This window comes from Peromyscus leucopus, chromosome 7 (genome assembly GCF_004664715.2).
Source record: "Peromyscus leucopus breed LL Stock chromosome 7, UCI_PerLeu_2.1, whole genome shotgun sequence".
Classification (NCBI taxonomy): domain Eukaryota; kingdom Metazoa; phylum Chordata; class Mammalia; order Rodentia; family Cricetidae; genus Peromyscus; species Peromyscus leucopus.
This window is the reverse complement of record NC_051069.1, coordinates 14,288,697-14,313,240: the sequence shown is the minus strand read 5'-3', so window position 1 is coordinate 14,313,240 and position 24,544 is coordinate 14,288,697. Positions and strand designations below refer to the sequence as shown.

Here is a 24,544-nt window from a genome sequence, read left to right as displayed (position 1 = left end):
TGGAGGCACTCAAAGGGACAAACTGCTCATCTGTGCCCAAGAAGCCAGAGAGAGTTAAGAGGATGGGCTGGGGTTCTGCTATGCCCTCAGGGCACTCCATCAATGACCTCAAGACACCCCACTGAGTTCCTCCACCTAGTCAAGATTCCACAGCTTCCCAATAAAGGCAAAGCCTTTAACACACAGGTGTCTGGAGGATGCTGAAGCAAATGCTAACAAACATGAATACAGTTTCTCCCAAGAGACTCACTGCCAGTGTGTGTGTGTGTGTGTGTGTGTGTGTGTGTGTATATATATATGTGTGTGTGTGTATACACACACACACACACACACACACACACACACATATATATATGGTGTGCAATCCGATCAATCACCACAATTGTAGTAAAGAGTTATTGTCCCATGCTGCTTCTAAAATATTATTATTATTATTTTTTTTTTTGGTTTTTCAAGACAGGGTTTCTCTATGTAGCTTTGCGCCTTTCCTGGAACTCACTTGGTAGCCCAGGCTGGCCTCGAACTCACAGAGATCCGCCTGGCTCTGCCTCCCAAGTGCTGGGATTAAAGGCGTGCGCCACCAACGCCCAGCTAAAATATTATTTTAAACAAGATGTGTGTGTGTGTGTGTGTGTGTGTGTGTGTGTGTGTGTGTGTGTATCCATGCAAGTGTAGGCACCCTCAGAGGGGCAGAGGCAGTAGAGTCCCCTGGAGCTAGAGTGATGGGTGGTTGCAAACTGCCCAAAGTAGGTGCTGTGCTGGGAACTGAACTCAGGTCCTCTCTCTGAAAGAGCAGTATGCACTCAATCACTGAGCCACCTCTCCAGTACCACCCGATATTTAATATGTGGATTATAAAAATAGATTTTAAAATTGTAAGAATACAGAGAAAAAGCAACCCTTAGACATTGTTGGTAGGGCTGAAAACATACGGTCATGACAGAAAACAGTATGAAGTTGTCTCAAAATTTCCATGTGACCCAGCAATCAAGTCCATTTCTGTATACACAGTCAAGGAAATGAAGGCACCACTTGGAAGAGACGCCTGCAGTCTTATGTTTACTGAAGCATTATTTATGACAGCAAAGGTGGAAACATCCTAAGTGTCCATTAGTGGCTCAGCACGTGGAGAGACTGACATATACACATGGAATGTTACTCAGCAGAAGGAGTCCTGACATCTTTAACAATCTGCATGGACCTAGAATCCATTATACTAAGTGAAATAATCAAAATGCAAAGAGGAAAACATTTCAGGACTAGAAGGACGAATGTCACATTCCCTCTCTCATGTGGATCACAGCTTTGAAGTTTTACACTTATATGTTTAACTTGGAATGTTTACAGCAACCAGGAAACTATGAAAGGCCTCTGGTAAGGTTAGGGGAAGCATGAAAGGGGAATAGAACTCATGTAAAACAGAGGTGAAATCTGGAGTAGTAAGGTATAGATAGGAGGGGCACAGGGAGAGGACGGAGAGAGGATTAATTAAAACTCAAGATACACGAAGAAGTCACAGGGACTCCTACTGCTCTATAAGCTAATTTTAAAGATACAGCTTTTTTCTTTTTTTTAGTTTGAACAGAAATACACTTCATAGGTAGATAATGTCAGTCCCAGAAGACATGGGTGATCAAATGAAAATCCAGAGCCAGGGTGGGATACCTTCCTAGAGGAGTTGTTGGTCAGGATGGTTCCAGAGACCTCTCAAAACATAGGCCATTGCCATTGCTCTTGACCACCTGCCAGAACTAGATGGTAAGCCCCTGTCACAAAGACGACACCTGGAACTGAGCTGGAAGCTTCCTCCCTGCTGACTAGCTTCCATAGTACTATGCAGGCCAAAGTCATCAGTGATCTTGCCCAGCGGTAAACCATGCCCAGCAGGCATGACCCTGCTTGCGCTCACTGGTGTAAGGGCAGCACTAATCTTATGGGAGCAACCAATCACTTTCTGCTTGGTTTTGGACCTGCTCCTTAGGACAGAATTCATTCCAGGCACTGAAATCTGCTCGGAGACCTAAGGCTGGAGACATCAGAAGCGGTCGGGAGGGAATTCACTACTGTTGTGCTGGCAAATGGATGTGGTTTCAAACTGCCTTCTGTGTTAGTCAGGGTTCTCTAGAGGAACAGAAGTTAGAGAATGAAAATATGCAGGCAGTGGTGGCACCCACCTTTAGTCCCTGACTCAGGAGGCAGAGGCAGGTGGGTCTTGGAGTTCAAAGACTAAACTACAGCGTGGACTACAAAGTGAGCTCTAGGACAGCCTGGGCTACACAGTGAAACCCTGTCTTGAGAAACAACAACAACAAAAAATTAGTGTAATCAGAATGCATTATATACACAGATTAAATGCCAAAGAATACATTTAATAAAAAGGACAAATATTATATATATATATATTTGTATATCCTACTTATATGTAAGAATGTTAAAAAATTTATGTGTATGAGTGGTTTGTCTGCCTATGTGCACCACAAGGACACCTGGTGCTAGTGGATGCCACAAGATGGTATTATATACCCAGGAACTGGAGCTACAGATGGTTCTGAGCATCTCAGCACCATGTGGGTGCTGGGAATCAAACTCAGATGCTCTGGAAGAGCATCTCTTTAGCCCTATATGCAGAATCTTAAAAGGCTGAATCTAAACCAGGAAGAGTGGCTCTTGCCTGTCATCCCAGCCCTGGAGAGACTGAAGAAAGCAGCATTGCCAGTTCAAGTCCAGCCTGGGCTGAGAGTGAAAAAAAGAAAATCAAACAAACAAAAGACTGGGTTCACAGAAGCAGAGAGTAGGGAAAGAGTTGGGTTCTGTGCACATTAAGGTTCTAGAGTTCCTATAGCATGGTGACCATTTTGACATTTGAAATCTGCTGAGAGAACATATTCTTCTTCCTTATGTATGTAAGTGCCTATTTGCACATGTATGTGCACACCTCTATTACTCGCTACCTTATTTTTTTGAGACAGGGTCTCTCACTACACCTCAATCTCATCATTTCAGCTAGGTGGCTGGCTGGCCAACCGGTGATGGGCTCTGCCCATCTCCACCTGCCAATTCTGTGCTACAGGCACACAGGCATGCCTGCTTTTACATGGGGGCCGGAGAATTGGCTCAGGTCCTCTTGCTTTCATAGCCAGTGCTTTTGCCCATGAAGCCATCTCCCTAGGCCCATGAACAGGTTGAGATAGAGGAGTGGGACCCATGTCCCTCCCTGAGACACTGTCAGAGGCACTGTTAAACACTGTAAAAACCTGTATTAATGTTAACAGGTTAGGTTATAAACGCTCCCTCTATGTTTATTTTCCTGGAAATAAGCAAACCCATTGCAAGCTGTTGGGTTTTCTTGCTGCTCTAGCTCAAGAGAAAGATTGTCAGTGGAGCAGACAGGTTAAAACGCTCTCTATTCCAGAGCTAGTTATTTTGAGCATTTCAAGAATGCCTTGAGGAAGCTACATGACAATCACAGCTGCTTGCTCTAGCTCCTGAGGCTGCAGCCCACTACAACTGTTTCATGAATCTTGTTCAGGTCTTCGCATGTAACAGTTTTCACCCAAGCTGGCGGTGGAGCGCCTCTCCCAGTGGCCTGTCAGAGGAACTCCAACTGCTGCAAGAGGCTGTGCAGCCGTCCTGGTAAGTCGGCTGGCTGGCAGCCTCCTTTGCTACCCTCCATTATTGCAAATTCAGCTCAAGAGTCTTCTCTTACGTGGTCTTTCTTGCCTACTTTTCTGAAAAAGGCTGAGCTTGTAAAACAAAAGGAAGTAGCAGCTGTGACTGGAGCAAAGGTAGTTGTGACCACGGAGTGGCAGGCAGCCACGCTGCACAAAATGCGGAAAAGCCAGTTATGTGGCCAGCCACACTAGGGGTGAGGCTTCAAGGCCACTAGCTGTCAGGGGTTGGGGGGAGCAGCAGCAGCAGAATCCCAATACCTAGGTCCAGAAGCCACTGTCCAAAGCCGAGGAATCCTGGCTTCCAGAGCCTACACAAAGCTCTAACACTTGTCCAGGATTAAGGATACCAGTACCAGAGACCTACACAAGAACTCTAACACTAGAGGGCGCCATCTGCTCCTGCTGCTCCTATCTGTAAACTGCTCCTGTTTGCTGTCATCACACACAGGGGGATACGATGGAAGGGCTTTTTATTTATGCAAGATTTGTATTCCCATCAAATAAAAATTCCCGGCCAGCTGATTAGTAACTTCACACACACACACACACACACACACACACACACACACACACACACACACACTGTGCACAATCACACAGACGGAATCTCTAGCTATTCTAAGACACTGCTGTGAGAAATTAAAGCAGATATAAATAAATGGAGAGTTAAATTGTGCTCATGGGTTGGAAAACTTAACAGCAGTAAGTAAATTCTTCCCAAATTGATTTACAGATTCAAAGCAGCTCTAAACAAAACCCAGCAGGCTTTCTGAAAGGAAAGTTCATTCCAAAATTCACATGGAAATGCAAATAATAAAATAGTCAAAACAACTTTGAAAAAGAACACTGAGGAATTAAAAATATGACTGAAATTATGTATTACTGTAACCTGCATTAAATAAATGCAGGGCTAGAGATCCTCTTACATTTCTTAGCAGGGGTTTGTTTTGAATTTGGTTAAGCTTGGTTTTGTAACTTCAGTGAAAAAAAATCACTCCATATATGATAGAAAGAAACCTGGACTATATTTTAACAACCCCTGTAAAATGACAGCTGAATAGAAAGCAAGCATGAGGTGATGCCCTCCATCTGAGGAAATCACACTGCACTGATACCACCATTCAGCAAGATCTATGACTCTGACAGGGAGAACTAGCCAGGCATCTCTCAGAAGCAAGGCTACCAGCTGGAGTGGTCTTCACAGCAGCCACAGAAGCCTAATCTCGTGGAATGGATGCTAGCCGTTAGGGTAGCAGGTAGAGTTATACATGCTGTGTGACTTTTAAAGGCACAAAGAAGGCAAAGCTAGCTTTGCAGATTTCCTCACATTCTCTGATGACACTGTGTTTCATTTAAGTGGAAAAAATGAACCATTCCAACACACGTAGTGGGATCCTGTCATTGTATTATGACAGGACTTAGAAGCGAGTACGCAGAAGTTACGGTGGTTTTTTTTTTTTTTTTTTTTTTAAAAAAGATTTATTTATTTATCATGTATACAACATGTACGCCTGCAGGCCAGAAGAGGGCACCAGATCTCGTTACAGATGGTTGTGAATCACCATGTGGCTGCTGGGAATTGAACTCAGGACCTCTGGAAGAGCAGTCAGTGCTCTTAACCTCTGAGCCCTCTCTCCAGCCCAGAAGTTATGGTCTTTAAATACACTTGGTCTGCTTACTTATTGTGTTTCTCCTCACTAGAGTGGTACTCCAGTGACAGGTTTCACCCATGCTGTGTGCTGATATTCCCAGCCTCCTCCAACAACAACAAAAAAGTAAACTAACTGCTGAATAAATATTTGTTAAATGACTAAATTATACCCATGTAAATACTTGTTATGTGAATTTATGGCATCTGTATAGACACTATGCCTAGGAAATAATGTAATAATCTCACATAACCTTCTCTAAAACAATTTATTTGATCAGATTAAGAGTTAATTATCTTCTCTTTATTCATACTGTTTATAAGAACCTGAACTTACCAGCAAAATGGTAAGGGATTGGATAATTCCCCTCCCTCTCTTTGTTCTCATCGGTCTCTCTGTAGACCAGTCTCAGGCTGCCCTCCAACCTATAGTAATTCTCCTGCCTCTGCCTCCTGAACACAGGAATTACATGCTTGTGACACTGCCCCCCCCAGCCTGTTTGTTTTTATTTTATAATTTCTGAAAATGCATACATACTCAGAATGGAAAGGACAAGTGTATTGGGGAATATTATTTTAAGGTGTGTTACTTTTGTTCCATTTGTTTAACTCTGTGAAGCTGAGATACTTCCCCTGTCTAAAACACCTGATGGTCTAATAAAGAGCTGAATAGTCAATAGTGAAGCAGGAGAAAGGATAGGTGGGGCTGGCAGACAGAAAGAATTAATAGAAGGAGCAAGAGAACAAGGAGAGGAGGACATCAGGGGTCAGCTGCCCAGCTACACAACCAGCAACGGAGTAAGAAAGAAAGGTGTACAGGAATAGCGAAGGTAAAAGCCCAGAGGCAAAGATAAGTGGGATAATTTAAAGTTAAGAAAAGCTGACAATTGAACCCCCCCCCAAAAAAAAGAAAGAGAAGCTGACAAGAAACAAGCCAAGCTAAGGCTGAGCATTTATAATCAAGAATAAGCCTCTATGTGTGATTTATTTGGGAGGAGGGTGGCAGGCCTCCAGGAGAGCAAAAACAAATAACAACATGAATACTTCTTTAGAAAGCCAGCATCCTATAAATTAATCATACCATGCTTTGTTTTCTTTTTGTTGTTTGACTCTGTTCTATTCTCTACCTGGAAAAGCCTCCACAGTCTTCTCTCCAAGCTAGCCTATCTTCATTCAGTCTTTCCAATTAAGAATCCTTTATTGTCAGGCAGTGGTGGCACACACCTTTAATCCCAGCACTTGGGAGGCAGAGGCAGGCAGATCTCTGGGAGTTTGAAGCCAGCCTGGTCTACATAGTGAGTTCCAAGACAGCTAGGGCTGTTACACAGAGCAACCCTGTCTCGAAAAACCAAAACAAAAAACCAAAACAAAACAAAAAAGAATCCTTTATCCTAGATCCAAAACTCCTTTAAGGCAGGGAATAATCAGTATGTTTCTGAATTTCCCACTGTTAAGACATGCTATAAAACCCTTAGTTGGCTGAACTTAATGGATTTTAATACGACTGAAGAAGCTTGAAGGCACAAAACAACGACATAAAGCTACAAACATGAAGAAATAAAGTGCAGTTGAACTATTGAGCACTTTAACCTACCAGTAGTGTCTGCCCTTGGGAAATGAAGAAGTGACCTGATACAACGATGGTGAGAACAAGGGACCCAGACTCTTCACTCGGCTCAAAAACCTTAAAGAAGAGAGAAAAACGTGAGAAGTATTTCTACCATACACATAAAACAGTTCTGAAAACAGATTACTTTCTCACATTGGTGCTCCTCTCTGAGTCTTCTTTTTCATTTACTCTGTGACTTTCTCTTATATTTTCAGGCTTCCTTCGTGTGTGTTCGTGTGTGTTTGTGTGTGTATAAGATATGCTTCTAAAAAATAAAGTTAAAAAAAAAAAACCCAGTATTTCCAAATACAAAGAAGACCAGATTAATAAAGAAAGACGGGTCCTGAGCCATATCTTTTCAGTTGTATTTTAGTAAATCATCTCTTCTAAGAGTCTAAATTTCCTTCCTACAAAATGAAGATGATTCTTTCCAGAATCTGTGAGACCTCAGAGCGGCACGTCCTCAGCCAGATTCACTTTCATGCCGCTGCAAAGCAGCTGCCTTCCTCTCCTGACCTCCCTTGTGTCGGTCCCATTTGCAGCAGGGGCCACAGGTACTGCTACCACAGCCTCTGGTGTGAGCTGGTGATCCTCGGGGCTTCAGCAGTTCTGCCTACCTTAACCCTTTCGGGGGTAATCCCACTGCAGAGTGTGATCTGAAATCACCACCTTATATTGGTGAATCCCATTCTCCCTTTCCCCATCTTGAATCTAACTAAAAGGCCTTGGATTTATCCCCATTGTAGATTATTTTGTTAGATTTACTTGGTATACTTTTCTAGACTTTCAAGTTATGGAGAGAAAACTGAGACACTTAAAACCAAAGTGTCAGGGAAGACACAATTAAACACACCTAAGAGAGAGAATCAATCAGGTCTTAAGGGACTGAATGATTAAAAAACAAAACAAAACAAAAATAACACTGTAAACAACTTTGTATAGCAAACTTTACTGCTTCAAGATTAAATAATTAACATACAAATAACTCTAGCTAGGAATATTTCTTTCTATAAGGTCCTGTAATTTCTACTTTATAGTTTCTAATGTAGGTTTCAGAATTTCAGTTACATAATTAAATTCACAATTTTCTGAGTTCTATTTCATTTTAAATCCCACACTTCAAAAGCAAACATTTCAGATGTCAAGAGGGATATTGTAAACACTGTCCAGTTCCCCTGGAGCTGGAGTTACAGGCAATTGTATGCTACCTGATGTGGGCGCTGCGGTGTGGACTTGGGTCCTCTGGAAGAGTAGTAAGTGCTCTTAACCACTAAGCCATCTCCTGAGCCCCAATTTACATGGTTTTTATGTTTGGCTTCATCACTGTGGCTGTATGTGCACACAGGGACATGGCAGTGAGTAGACATATACACACATTTTCATTACTGTAGAGTATCACTCTACAACTATGCCATCATTTTTTTTTTGCATTTCTATTAGTGATTTTTTCCCCCAAGTCTAGTTTTTGTGCAAAGTACACTGTTATGACCACTCTTGTTAGTCTCTTGTTGGGTAGGAATGTTCATTTTAAAGATGCCATTTCCTTCTAAACTACTTTTTCAAGTGATGACTATGGTCTGCTGGAAGAGTCTGTTTAGATTTCTCTCTGCTCCCAACTCATTGCCTACAATTGCCCAGGCAACATCTCTATACAAGTGTCACAGACACCTCAAATTTACCTTCTCCTACAGTACATTGATGCACTTGACTGCCAGTTTTCCTGCCTCATAAAACAAATTATCCTTCCAGTTCTTCAGGGGAAAACCACAGAATCACCTACCGCTCCTTTTGCGAATATCCAAATCCAATCCATCAGTAAATCCTCCATGTCAAAACACCCAGAAGCAGACAACTCCTCTCAGGTCTGCTGTCTGTCCTCATCACTGCCAGCTCCACCGCTCTAACAGCCTCCTGACTGGCTTCATTTCTGCTCTTGCTTCCTTCTCCAATACAGTTTACGTCCATCCAGGGAAGTAGCCAGAGCGATCCTGTAAATACTCAACTCTTGAATTTCTAGCTCAAAGGCCTTCAGTGACTCCCCCATTCCAAACCCTCACTGCCTCTCTGCTTCTGTCTGCTCTCTGCCCCTACCTGTTGGGCAGGTTTAGAATTACAGCCCTCCATGCTTTCAGGGTTGCGCTAGCTGGGGATCTCTCCTGGACTCCAGCTCCCTTCTCCGCTTCAGTGCTCCCCCACTCCCCCCCCAGCTTTATCTCCATAGCTCTTACTGCATTTTAAAAACTACTCTATTGTTACTTGTTGTTAGTCGTCTACCCGGAGCAAATTCCATCCTCCAGGAAGTCTGAGATGCATCACTGCTAAGTATCTTATATCCTCATGTCTAGGATTTGCCTGACACTTAGCATATATACAGCATCTTTTTCACTGGAAAAACGAGCTTGAAATTCCCAAAGAAAGTACCATATTAAAACGCACCATTTTCAAAGGAAACAAAAATGTTTTCAGAAAGAATTCATCATTAGACCTGCACTAGGGGGAAAAATGTTAACGGCCGTCCTTCAGGCAGAACAATGAGATCAGATGAAAACGAGAATACTGGAAATAGTAATCACCTGGGTGATTACATCGAAATTCCTTATTCACAAGCCATTAAAAGCTAGTAACTGACATTACAAAGAATACTAATTCTAAATGAAGGAAGAATAAGGAGAAAAAAGAAGACTATGGGATGGTTCAGTAGGTAAAGACACTTGTAGCCAAGATGGAAGACACCCAAGTTCAATGCCCAGAACCCACATGGCAAAAAGAGAATTGACTCCTACAAGGCGTCTGGTACCACACACACAATGTGGTACAACCTCCCGAGTGCCTCCACCCCATCATGCACATCAATAAATGTAATAAAAATAAAATTTAAATGTAAGCCAGAAGTAGTGGTGTGTGTCTTTAATCCCAGCTCTTGGGAGGCGGAGGCACACCGATCTCTGGGAGTCTGAAGCCAGCCTGGACTACTCACTTAGTTGAGGTCAACCAAGGGCTATACACACAAGGGCTATACAGTGAGAACCTGTCTCCAAAAATATTTTAAAAAAAGGAATGGATGGGCCAAATAAATATGTAACAAATAGCAAATGACAAACTTAACTCTATCAATAACCACAATAAATGTAAATAATTCAAACATTCCAATTAAAGGCAGAAGCTGTTAGATTATATTAAAAACACCCTTTTTATATGATATATGTTGATCACGTTTTCCTTTTCTTCAATTCCACCCAAATCCCTCCCATTGCCCTACCTACTCAACTTTGTTCTTCTTGTTCTCTTCAACACACACACACACACACACACACACACACACACACACACACACACACACATCAAACAAGCAAAAGATCGTGTCTTATTCAGAGTTACTATTGCTGTGATAAACATCATAACCAAAAGCAACTTGAGGAAGAGAGGGTTTGTCTGGCTTACACTTCCAAATCATTGTTCATCATCAAGGAAGTTAGGGCATGGACCTGGAAGCGGGGATGAAGAAGAAGCCATGGAGGGGCCTGCTTACCGGCTTGCTCTTGTGGCTTTCTCAGCTTTTCCTTTATTCTTTAAAATTCTTCTCTCATACATCACATCCTGACCATAGTTTCTCCTCCCTCCACTCCTCCCAGTGCTCCTCCCCCATCCACTCCTCCCAGTGCTCCTCCCCCTCCCCTCTCCCCCAGATCCACTCCTCCTGTCTCCTTTAAAAAAAAAAAAAAAAAAAAAAAAGCAGGTCTCCAAGGGATCAACCAGACATAGCCTAACAGATTACAATAAAACTAGGCACATATCAAGGCTGGAAGAAGCAACCCAGTAGGGAAAAAAGGGTCCCAAGCACAAGCAAAAGAGTCAGACTCCCTGTTCTCACTGTTAGGACCCACAAGAACACCAAGCTACACAACCACAATGTATTATGTAGAGGACCGTGATGGTCGTCAGTCTCTGTGAGCCCCTATTAGCCCTACTTAGTTGATTCTGTGGGCCATGTTCTCATGGTGTCCTTGATCCCTCTAGCTCCTACAATCTTCCCTTCCCCTCTTCTGTGGGGGTTCCCCTGGCTCTACCTAGTGTTTGGCTGTGGATTTCTGCTTTCTTATAGAACCCAGGACCACCAGCTCAGGGATGGCACCACCCACAATGGCCTGGGCCTTCCCCTCTTAATCACTAATTAGGAAAATACTCTACAGGCTTGCCTACAGCCCCATCTAATGGAGGCAGGTTTTTTTTTTTTTTAAATTTTTTCTATTATCAGCTTGATACAGTGCAAATTCTTATCCTAATAGTGAAATGTTTCACTGAAGCTTGCCCAGTGATTGAGTAAAACCAAAACTTATTATAAGCCACAGTCATCCTAGGGTCCCCCCTGCTATGTAGCCTCCCTAGTTCTGTGGGTTGCAGTCTGATTGTTCTTTGCTTTATATCTAGAATCCACTTATGAGTGAATACATACCATGTTTGTCCTTCTGGGTTTGGGTTACCTCACTCAGGATGATACTTTCTAGTTCCATCCATTTGCCTACAAATTTCATGCTGTCGTCATTTTTCTCTGCTGAGTAGTATTCCATTGTGTATATGTATCACATTTTCTTAATCCATTCTTCAGTTGATGGGCATCTAGGTTGTTTCCAGGTTCTGTATAATAAAGCAACCTCTGGAGGCATCACCATCCCTGACCTCAAGCTCTACTATAGAGCTACAGTAATAAAAACAGCTTGGTACTGGTATAAAAACCAACATACAGACCAATGGAATCGAATTGAAGACCCTGACATTAATCCACACACATATGAACACCTGATTTTTGACAAAGAAGCCAAAACTATACAACGGAAAAAAGAAAGTATCTTCAACAAATGGTGTTGGCATAACTGGATGTCAACATGTAGGAGATTACAAATAGATCCATATCTGTCACCATGCACAAAACTCAAGTTCAAATGAAGGCAGTTTCTTAATTGAGGTTTTCTCCTCTGAGATGACTTTAGCTTGTGTCAAGTTGACATAAACTATCCAGAACAAATGACCCCTTGTCAACCTGACACACAAACACATTACTGATAAATCAGCTTTCCTTTCTTGTTCATTTCCAAGATCACACATTACTATCAACATCACAATATAAAACGTTTTACAAACAACTCCCACAGTCTTGACAAATAAAACACTTTAAAATTCAGTCTCTTTAAAAATCCAAAGTCTCTTTTAAAACCCAAAATTTCTAAAAAAAATTTAGTCTCTCAAGCCGGGCAGTGGTGGCACACGCCTTTAATCCCAGCACTCGAGAGGCAGGCAGATCTCTGTGAGTTCGAGGACAGCCCGGGCTACAGAGTGAGTTCCAGAAACGGCTCCAAAGCTACGCAGAGAAACTCTGTCTCACCCCCCCGCCAAAAAAAAAATCTCTCAACTGTGGGCTCCTATAAACAAAACAAAACAAACAAAAAAATTAAATACTTCCTTATTTCAAGAGAGAAGTACCAAGACACAGCCACAATCAGATCAAAGCAAAACCAAACTCCAAAGTGTAAATCAAAACCAAATCACACAAAGTCCAGTGTCTGGAAGCCATAATCTTCTGGACTCCTCCAAGGGGCCTGGGTCACTTGTCCGGCTCTGCCCTCTGCAGCACACACAGCTCATCTTCTAGGTCTCAGTCGGCTCCACTCTACCACTGCTGCTGTTCTTGGTGGCTGTCCCATAGTTCTGACATCTCCAAAATGCTGGGGTCTCTGCTGCAGCTGGGTAGCACTTCTGACAATAGCCCCTCCTGGGCTCTCTTCATGGTGCCAAGCCTTAGTTCTTCTCCACGGCCCTGAAATCCTAGGGCTTTAACTGCTATTGAGGCTGCACTTTCTCCAATGGCCTCTCTTGGCCTCTCACAGTGCCAAGCCTCAGCTGCTTTTCATGACCTCTTCATGCCCTCAAAACCAGTACCACCTGGGTAACTCTTACGTATACCAAGTTTGGCTGCCAGTGTGAGGAACAACCTTGGGTGCCTCAGAAGAAACACTTCCCAGAAGATTTCACCTCAATGCTTGTCTTTTTTAAATCTCCACTAATTTCTCAGCTCCAGCTGACTAGCATCAAATTGTCCCAGTAAAGCAAAGGTTTTACTTCAGTGGTTCTTGTTAACCACAGCTGATTCTTCAGCCCCAGCTTGAACAAAACCACAGATCCTCAACCAAATTAGGAAACAGCCCTGACTGAGTCTTTAAATTACTCTCAATGGCCCTCTAGCACAGCAGTTCTCAACCTGGGTCATGACCCCTCTGGGCCAAACGGCCCTTTCACAGGGGTCACCTAAGACCACTGGAAAACACAGATACTTCAATTATGATCTGTAACAGTAGTAAAATTACAGTTAAGAAGGAGAGATGAAAATAATTTTATGGTTGGGGGCCACCACATGAGGAACTGCACTAAAGGGCCTCAGCGTTAGAGAAGTTGAGAACCACTGCTCTAGAACTCCACAAGCCAGGCCTCCATCATTTGCATTGCTCTCAACATTCTTATCTTCCAAGTTCCCACAGAAAAGCTCACCAAACATTGACCACTCCATGGTTTTTCTAGCCCAAAGCTCCAAAGTCTTTCCACAATCCTCCCCAAAATAACATGGTCAGGTCTGTCATGATCCTGGTACCAACTGGTCTTAGTTGGGGCTACTATTGATGTGATGAAATACCATGACCAAAAGCAACTTGGAGAGGAAAGGGTTAATTTGACTTACACTTCTGTATCACTGCTCATTAGCCAGGCAGGAACTCAAGCAGGGCAGGAACCTGGAGGCAGGAGCGGATGCAGAGGCCATGGAGGGGTGCAGCTGACTGGCATGCTCCTTGTGGCTTGCTCAGCCTGCTTTCTAATAGAACCTAGGACTGCCAGCCCAAGGATGGCACCACCCACAAAGGTCTGGGTGCTCCCCCATCAATCACTAATTAAGAAAATGCCCCACAGGCCTCCCTACAGCCCAATTTATGGAGCATTTTCGTTCCCTCCTCTCTGATGCCAGCACAGGCCACTAAGACAAAAACATCAAAAAGGCCAGGTGATGTTGTGCACACCTTTAATCCCAGCCTTAACTCAGGATGAAGAGGCAGGTGGATCTCTGAGTTTGAGGCCAGCCTGGTCTACAGAGCTAGTTCCGACACAACCAGTGTTACACAGAGAAACCCTGTCTAGGCGGGTGGGGGGGGATGACAAAAAAGTCAAAACAAAGCAAAATGAAGCAAAAAGGCCACAAAAGCTGCAAGCATTGAGTTTGTTTTGTGTTGGCCAACTATTCCTGGGTATGAGATCTGTCCCGAAGTATGGTTGATAGACACAATGAAACTCTACTGGAGAAAGCTGGTTCTCCCTCTGCCAGCCAGTATCAACTGCAGATAGTTTCTTGATAAAGGGGTGGGACTCCATGCCCACTACCCCATCTGGCTTGTACCTATGCAGGTTTTGTGTGTGCTGCCACAATCTGTGAGTTCATATGTACGTCAGTCATGTTGTGTCTGGAAGACACTCTTTCCTTTTGGTCATCCATCACCTCTGGCTCTTATTTTTCCGCCTCCTTTTATGCATAAAATCCCTGAGCCTTGAGGGGAGGGGCTTGATGAAAACATCCTATACTAATGCTAGCCACAAAAAAGTTGCAATGATTGCAATAATATCTGATGAGAATATTAAAAATATATAAAAGATCATTACATATTGATAAGTAGTCAATTAATCAAGAAATAATCATCCTAAACACCTATGCTTTCAATAACAGCTAAAAAATGCATGAAGCAATAAGAAAGAACTATACAAGTCTAAGATTATAGCTATATTTCGATACCCTACTTTCAAAAACTAATAAACAAGTCTGTAGGCCGCTCGGCCATGCTGGTGAAAGACACCTACAGGCCAGCCTGGATTCTTACAGTCCTTGTGGTACCAGGTGGGTAGGTCCCACTGTGATAAGCAAGTATATGGTGGAGAAATGGGAGAGAAAAGAAGCAGAATGGTTTGTGTGCTGTGGAAAGGGGTGGAACTGAAGAAGCGAGGGTGGTGAGGAACAGGCTGATGTTGGTGGCCTGCTTGCCATCTGGAGCCAGGAAGACATCTGGGCTAATGTCTGGGTCAGTGGTCCTACCACAGCCAGGATCTGTGTTGACATCTATGACCCATGTTGCCATCAAAGGCCAAAGGATACCCAGGGTCTGGTCAGCCACCTGAGACCATGTTGGTGTCCAAGGGCCATGCTGCCATTAGGGCCATACTGATCTGGGTGACCTGTGCTGCTACCAGGACCATGGTAACATGCAGGCCCAAGCTGCTGCTACGGGCTATGTCTGGGTCCATAGACTTGCTGCAGCTGGGGTCTGCGCTGATGTCCATGGCCTGGGGTACCACAGGCGGCCATAGGAACCATATGTGTTGATATCTGAGTGCCGTGCTGAGCCAGTCCCACCCTTCCCTGGCCCCAGGAGAGTTGGCTCTGCCCCTCGCTGGACACTGCGGCAGGAGAGGTGGTCCCTCCCATCATCGCAGGTGTGGGAGAGTGGCCCTGATGGTATGGGTGTAGGAGAGTTGGCTCTGCCCCTTTGCTGGAGGTGGGCAGTCCCAGTGTCCTGGAATGACCAGCTCAGCTATCACCCAGGCCCACATCCCGGGCCTTAGATTGATCAACATCTACCCCATCTATGACTTCTGGAGCTCCTGAAGGGACTGGTCCTGAGGAATAATAGCCGCAGGACCTTCATGACTTGGGGCAATGGCAGGATATCCAAGAGGAGTTTCAGTGATAATGGTGTAACAGAGGCCAGAGGCCTTGAGCCAGACCAATGACTCACTGCAATGAACATTTGCGGGTGCGGCTAGTGGACAAAAGGGTATAGGTGTGACACACCACAGCTCCTGATGCCACTAAGATGGATGAAGAGGTGTTGGAGAGATGGGAAAGATGGAGGATCGAAGTAGGCTTTTTTGTTTTGTTTTAAGTTTTTTTTTGGGGGGGATTCTTTTGGGGAAGTGCTGTATGGATGAGGGTTGGATATGAAGGTATTGGGAGGTGAGCAAGATTGGGGTACACAATGTGAAATTACCAAAGAATCAGTAAAGAATTATGTTATTAAAAAAATTCATAGAAACTACCAAGTATATAGTAGACTGGAAGACACCCCAACCAAGATGGCCTGACTGACATTTAGTACCTCACACTCTACAGTACCCCAACATCAACACAAAATACACTCTTTAAGAATGTATGGAACATTTACCAAGACAAACCATTCTGGGCCATAGAATATGATTTTATAAATTTAGACTTCACCAAAACTGTTAGAATTAATATGCACAATAAAGTTATGATGCAAAATCAGTTCATAAAAATTAATAATATTTCTATACACTAACAATAAACTAAACATGGAATGAAGAAAATAATCCACTTAAATAGCTAGAAAAACAGACTATTTGGGAATATGTTTAAACAAGGGAACGGAAGAGTTCCACACTGAAAACTAGGAAGCATAGGTGAACGGAGCTAAAGACGCATAAACCAGTGCAAAGGCATCCCATGTCCATGCACCGGGAGCATTAATGTTGTCTACGTGTCCATGCTACCTAAACAACCCCCGGATGCAGTGCAGTCCACATCAAAAACACTAACCCGAAGTACAAAGAACCAAGCTGGCGGCATCATACCACCTACCTCACAGCCACAGAGACACACACACAGCGTGGTGGCACCAAACAGACACAGGCCAAGGGGGAAGTACAAGAGTACAAGCCTGCACACTTACAGTCAACGGGTTTAACTATACCACCCGCAGCACTCCAGGGGAAGGACAGTCTCTCCAGCAGACAGTCGGTGCTCACTATCCACAATGGTAGAGATGCCCTAGCTCCAGAAAAGACATATTAACAAGTCTAGTCAATGGCACTGATGGAAAAATAAAACTTTACTAAACAAAAGAAAGCATACAACATGGATTAAAGTCTTAAATATAAAACCCACAACTATGAAACTACTAAGAGAAAAACATAAGAGATGTTCTATGGGGCTGAGTAGATGGTTCTGTAGATAAGAGCATTTGCTGTGTGAGTATGAGGACATGGGTTCAAATCCCCAGAACGCACATAAAAACCACACATGGCTGGGCACACAACTATAACCTCAGTGCTGCAAGTGACAGAACTTGCAGGCTGTTGGCCTAGTCACACAAATACCAGGTACACACCCAAACATGTACATACAATCTCTCTGTCTCTCTGTCTCTGTCTCTGTCTCTCTCTCTCTCTCTCTCTCTCTCACACACACACACACACACACTCACGAGAGCAAAGAGTTCTAGAATAAGACCCTACAAGCACAGACAACAAAAGCAGGATAGACAACTATAACTACGTAACTCTTAGTCTACAGACGAGAGGGAGCCGTCTGCAAAGGCCACATCTGACCAGCATTATGGCACATCTGACCGGTCAGTTATGCAGAGCACACAAGGAATTCAATCAACAGCACATACAAAATAACAAATTCAGTATAAAAGTGGGCAGAAGGCTTGGATAAACATTCCTCAAAAGACACACATTGCAAACAGGTGCAGGAAATCCGTTAATTGGCAGGGAAATCAAGTCACTACCAGAGAAGAATCACCAAACAAGAATGGCAGGGAGCCTGAATGGGACTGACCTGGGCTGTCTGCACATATGTTACAGTTGTGTAGCCTGGTCTTCTTGTGGGACTCCTGACAGTGGGAGTGGGCTGTCTCTGACTCTTGCCTGCTTTTGGGACCCTTTCCTCACACCAGGTCACCTCGTCCAGCCTTAATAGAAGAGGAAGTGCCTGGTCTCACTGTAACATGATATCAGCTACTGGTTGATAGCCATGGATGGCCTGCCTGCCCTCTTCTATAGAGAAATGTAGAGAGGAGGGGAACTTTGGTCAGGATGTCAAAACAGACAAATAAATAAATAAATACAAAAAAGAAAGAAAGAAAAAGAACGGCTGTGACCAAAGGAACAAAGCTGCTCGAGATGAGGAGAAGGAAACATCCTTTTGGCGCAAATGTGAGTAAGTGCATTCGTTGTCAGAAAAAGTGAGCAGATTCCTCAAAGAACTAAAATTAGAATTCCACTCATGATCCAGCAATCCCACGACTGGGTACACACCCAGAGGAAAGGAAATCAGTTTGTCAAAGAGATGGCGCTCGTTCCTGTTCAGAGCAACGCTCTTCATGGCAGCCTGGCTGTTCACCAGGGGTGAATGGATGAAGAAAATGTGGTTATATACACAAGGAAACACTAGCCAACCTCAAAAAAGAACTAAGTTCTTGGGGATATAGCTCAGTGGTGGAATACTCTCCTGGCATGTGCTGGGTCCTGGGCTCATCCCCTGGCAAGACAGGGCAAGGACAAAGTGATTACAGTTAATACTGTATTGAAATTTTCAATATCTACAAGAAGGGATTTAAATTTAAGTTCTCACTAAAAAGAACTGATAAATGTTTGCACTGATATGATTAATACCCTGATTGATTTTATCATGTATATTTACCAAAGCATCACACTGCATCCCATTAAATGGATACATGTCCATGAAAAACAAATCAAAGAATATTCTCCGGAAACAGTTAAGTAAAAAAATCAGTAACAGGTGCCAAAAAATGCTCAAATGTTTTAGAACTACAGAGCATATGAACAAAATTAAGAAACTAAAAGAGAAATGAAGTAGTCTGAACTCCATGGCCTACACCAAGCTAACACGACACAAAGCTGCGTGGTCAGTAACTGAGACCACAGAGAAGTATGGAGCAAACCCCATCGCCTGGTCCTGATTGTAAAAATCCAGAAAACTAAAAACTGGATGGAACTTTCCAGATGACAGGGCATCTGTATGAAACTGACAGTTAATATGGCACTTCCTGGTAACAGCATCGCCTAAGAAACAAGAGGAGCAATCCGCTCATTAGCCCACGTTCTTTACTGGGGAGGTGTAATTGCTGTGAAAGAGAAGAAACAAAAAGCACTCAGACTGTAAAGGAAAATTAAAACCACATTTAATCACAGACAATGATAGTCTATGCAGAAAATCCAATCGACTTTACCAGAATAAGTGGATTTTGAAAGGTTGCATTTACCAAGATAACATATGAAAACAAATTATATTTATACGCACACCAGTTGCTGTGGTTTGGATGTACACTATTTCCCACAGGCACATTCATTTGAATATTTGGTCTCTAACTGGTGCTGCTGGAAGAAACCTGACCTCACTAGGAATAGGCCTTGAGTTTTAGTAGCCCAGACCCACTCTCATGTGTTTTCTGGTTCCTCACTGTGGACACTAAGTGCCCAGCCACTTGAGGCTTTTGCCAGCATGCCCCCCCAACACGCCCCAGCCCCAGCCCCAGCCCCAGGGAACTGTGTAGCCCCTTGAACTGTAGCCAGAATAAGGCCTCCATCCCTTGAATTGGTTCTTGTCAGGCGGTCGGTCACAGAAAGGAGGAAAGTAACTAATGTGCTAAGAAAGAAACTGGAATTTGGTTTTAAAAGCACCAGACTTTATAATATCATCAAAAATATAAACCACTTAGGGATAAATGACAAAATCTGTGAAAGAATGGCACATTACAAGTTGAGATAAACTTAAATCATAAATACATGGAGAGAGCTTTCCTCGTGGATAGCAAGATTTAGTATTATTAAAACGCTGGTAGGCAGGCTAATAGCTAAAGGTGTCCATGTCCTAATACCTAGAACCTGTGAATGTTATCTCGCACAGCAAAAGGGACTTTGCTAATGTGATTAAGTACCTTGAGATAGGGAGATTATCCTGGATTATCCAAGTGGGCCAGTGCAATCGCGCCTGTCACTGAGGGAAAGAGGGTGCCAGCCAGAGGAAGGAATATTGTGACTGCTGCTGTTGAGGTAGAAGCCAGGCACAGAGTGCAGGCAAAATATGGATCCTTCCTAGAGCCTCCACACAGAATTCAGTCTTCCTCACATTAAAGCTAGCTCCACAGAATATCACTTTTAGATTTCTGACCTGCAAGGCTATAAGCTATATTATGCTGTTTTAGGCCATTACATTTGTGGGAGTTTGTTACAACCACGATAGGAAACCGGAATAGGACAGGTCTTCTCAGACCGATCTAGCCAATCCAGATGAAAAGTCTGAGCCTGGGAAGTGGCTCAGCAGGTAAAAGCACTTGCTGCATAAGCCTGATGATCTGAGTTTGATCCCCGGAAGGCATGTAAAGGTAGATGGAGAGAACAGACTCCTCCCCAAAATTGTCCTTTGACCTCTATTTATGTGCTGTGGTGTGCACACGACAGTACTCTCACACATATACACACACAACACACAATAATAATAAATATTTAAAAATTAATTCCTAATTTTGTAGACATTCCACTAATTCTAAAATTCATATAGACACATTAGAGTCTAAAGTACAGGGAACATGTATCAAGCATTTAAATGTTTTTAAATATTTATTTTATGGGTAGGTATGTATACATGAGTGTAAATACATGCACATGTGTGCATGATCACATGGTGGTCAGAAGAGAGTATTGGATCCCTTGAAACTACAATTACAGGTGGTTGTGAGCCACCATGTGAATGCTGGGAACCAAACCTCTGCAAGAGCAGGAGACACTCTTATCCACTGAGCCATCTCTCTGGCTCCCATCTAAGCATTTAAATAAACCAGTTAACATTAACAAGGTACTCACCACATACAGACCCTTCTTATAAATTATTGGGAAAGAAAAAAATCAGGAAAGCCCCTGGCCTTAAGCTTCACTCATTCATCTCTTCATTCAACAGATATTTGCTAAAAATCCCTTAGATGCCAAGCATTATTCAAGATAGGGAACATCACTGAACAAAACAAGCACCTGCCCTCGTGGTGCTCTGTGGCACAGACCTGTACAGCAACTGGACAGAGATAAAAGAGTGTAACTTGAGACGTGCTAAGGGTAGGTAGGGAGCAGTCCATCCCAGGGGTTGGCAACAGGGAGGGCTTTGTCTATAGGGAATTGACAAATACTCAAACTGAGTAATCCACCTGGTTTTACTACTACTATGAGTCATCAATTCTTATCCACATCTGGGATAAATGTATCCTTTGTTGGTCTAAGTCCTAATGCTGTTAGCCTTTGAATGAGGGTTAAGGGAAGTCAGAGGGGCCTTCTGTTTACACTTCTTTATCCTCTCTGCTGCTGTCCTCTGGGCCTATCCCTTTCTGGTGCGGAGTGCCCCTAGAGGACCTCTGTGCTGTGCCTGTCAGCCTCCCTCACTTTGCCTTCACAAGAGGGTTGCAATCCTATGATCAACACTCCCAGGGTTGGCAAGGTGGGATTTTACCTAACGAAGGGTAAAGTTGTTGGCCTAGCCTTGAAAATGCACCAAGTCCTTCATTTTTTCTATATCTGGTAATCCTGCCAGTAACTAGCAGAACACCCCTTCACATGTATAGATAGCATTGGCAATGGCCATGGTCTGGTGCAAGTTTATTGTCACCAACTAGAGCTCCATCAGGGCCTGTCTCATTTGCTCCTTCCATACTGTTTTTTCCCTCGGCAATATCAAACTCCATCCTCTCCATCTCCTATGCTGTAAAGGGACTACCTGGGGCTACTCTTCATGGCAGCCTGGTGTACAAATACATCTCCCTCAGTATCCTTCTTATTGATGAAACCATATCCATTTCTCACACGGAGCCATTTTACCATGCCCCGTGGCCTGCTTGTCTCTGCACACAGGCTCAGCGGCTGTGGAGACCACTGCTTCCTGCTCTGCACACAGAACCAAGCTTGAGGTAGCCCTGCCAACAGCTACTGGGTCTCAGGAGAGGCAGAGGCGACTGCCGGTGTCGAGCTGCCCGGCCCCCTCTGAGTCCTGCTCTCGGCTGCTGACTAAACTCTGCCTGTGATTTCCAAGTCCTTCAAACTTAACTTCTGCCAGCCTGTGTTGACCAGAAGCCTTCCCCCATGACATCAACAGTTAGATAACACATATTTTGTAAGCCACACATAGCTGTTTATGTGGGACAACCTGAGAAATCACTTTTTACTGAGAAAATCCTATTTCTCATGTGAAAAATGTGTGGGAACTGACATATCACTTTTATTGTGATAGACAATTTCCTGACAGATGGACTGCTCACACGGAGATGATCAGCATCACACTGTGTTTCAAGTGGATGCTGGCACTGCCTGAGCTCACCACAGAGCAGCAGGAGGGAGCTGTGGAGTCACAGCGGTCCTGGACACAATGCAGTTCAGTTTAGACTGCTCTGATTTCCTGCGGCCCCTAGTGCTTCTCTCCACCATGGGCAGTGCCATGTATACTGTTTACATTTGAATTAAGTTTGTTACTTTTTAAAAAGTTTCTTATATACATTTCTTTACTTATGTGTGTCTGCCATCCGTGTGTGCATGCCCACAGATGCCAGGAGAGGGTGTCAGACCTCCTGGAGCTGTAATTACAGCTGGTGAGAAGGCTGATGTGAGTCTCGGAACTGAATTCAGGTCTTCTGCGGGAATACTAAGTGCTCTTAACCTCTGAGTCATCTAACCAGTCCCCAGATTTGTAACTTTTAATTACAGATTTCATATGGTTTATGATGATAAATGATGAAATCATCTATTATCTATGTAAATTTTATGTATACATAATATACAAAACTTTTCTATATATTTTTTCTCTAGATTTACAGTTAGCCCACAATTTTTTTCCCAAAATTTTGCAAATCTCTCCCAAAGACTCTCTAGCTCTGTGGTACTCACTACTCATTTCTACATTTGAAAGGTAGTCTGTCTCACAATGAACCAAGACAGCACAGTGATGGTCAAATTCTCATTTTAGGGGACCTTATGATATTTATCTCTGTTCTTAAAAATTCAAAACATTGCCGGGCGGTGGTGGCGCACGCCTTTAATCCCAGCACTCGGGAGGCAGAGCCAGGCGGATCTCTGTGAGTTCGAGGCCAGCCTGGGCTACCAAGTGAGCTCCAGGAAAGGCGCAAAGCTACACAGAGAAACCCTGTCTCGAAAAAACCAAAAAAAAAAAAAAAAAAAAATTCAAAACATTGAAATGAAATATAAATAGTAAGATGTAATATCTTTGGTTAAATGTAATTTTCAATTCAATATTTTACTAAATTTGAACATTATCTTTAACACTGAAATAAATTTATCTCATTCTGCAGACCAGGCTGGTCTCAAACCCATAGCAATCCTCCTGCTTCAACCTTCCAAGTGCTGAGATTACAGGTATGAGCCATCATGCCCAGAAAAATATATTCTTTTAAAACCACTAACTACTGGGCCATCAAGATAGCTTGGGGGTAAAGGAATCTGCCATAAAAGTCTGACCCCTGAAGCCCAGATAAAAAGAGGATGGAGAGAATGGACTCCACAAAATTGTCCTCTGACCTCTACGTACACATCATGGTTGTACATGCATACACATACACACATACAAATAAATTTTTTAAATTTTCTAAATGTTTTAAAAATAGAAGGAAAAATGTGATTTTTATGAGTAGTTGCCTAAATTGTAGCTTTTTTTTTTTTTTTGGTTTTTCGAGACAGGGTTTCTCTGCGTAGCTTTGCGCCTTTCCTGGAGCTCACTTGGTAGCCCAGGCTGGCCTCGAACTCACAGAGATCCGCCTGCCTCTGCCTCCCGAGTGCTGGGATTAAAGGCGTGCGCCACTAACGCCCGGCCCCTAAATTGTAGCTCTTAGAGATCTATATTTTACTAAATAATAATTCTATTCATTACCAAGCAAATAATTATGTAAACTCTATCAGCCTGTGAGGATCAGGGCTCGAGTAGCTGCCAACAACGAAGCACACTGGTGCCATGGCTGCGAGCTTCTTCTTTCTTCCTACTGTGTACTGTGACGTACACTCTCTAGTTACTTAACTAGCAGGACTATAACAACTAAAAATCTCCAGCTGCCATGATAAAGGAATACCCAATTAATTTCATATTCATTCCTGAAAATGATTTCATCCCTTGGGGAAAGAAAGTATCAAAAATGATCCATTCTGGATATCAAATATCCTGGGTACAACACTGGACACAGCAAAGAATTGTCTAGTTTGTAAGATAATGCTAAGAGCTAGGAAGAGAAACAAAGCAAAGGAAATGAGAAAACCAGAAAGGACGTGAGTGTCAGTACCAACAGAAGCTGAAAAGGGGGCTCAGGTTGGATTCCTGGGAACCACGTCAGGTGGCTCACAATCACCCCTAACTCGCTCTGGGGTACCCAAATGCCTCTGGCCTCCGGGAACACCTGCACTCATATGTGTACACACACACACACACACACACACACACACACACACACACACACACTAAACAAACAAACAAACAAATAAATAAATAAATAAAAAGCATGAATAAGGAGCTGAGAGCAGGCGCCTTATTGAGAAGCATGAGAGAGTTAGCCTGGTATCGGGAGAGGATGCCAAGTTGGCCTCAAACCCATAGTAATCCTACTGCCTCGGCCTCTCAAGTACTAGGATTACAGGTATGAGCCTGTACTTTTCAGAGAACTGTTAAGAGTCTCTCGTTTTAAAACTATATATGTAAGTTCATACAGTTCTAAAATGTCTAATTTTAAA

General features: G+C 43.3%; 1 protein-coding gene across 1 annotated transcript in view; it reads right to left on the bottom strand.

Annotated features, from left to right (window-relative positions):
• Nucleotides 1-24,544, bottom strand: part of Rec114 (REC114 meiotic recombination protein) — a 110,018-nt gene that overhangs the window by 70,946 nt on the left and 14,528 nt on the right. The window contains exon 2 of the mRNA XM_028892495.2: nucleotides 6,914-7,003. Coding sequence (XP_028748328.1) covers nucleotides 6,914-7,003 — 90 coding nt within the window. The remainder of the gene's footprint in view (nucleotides 1-6,913; nucleotides 7,004-24,544) is intronic.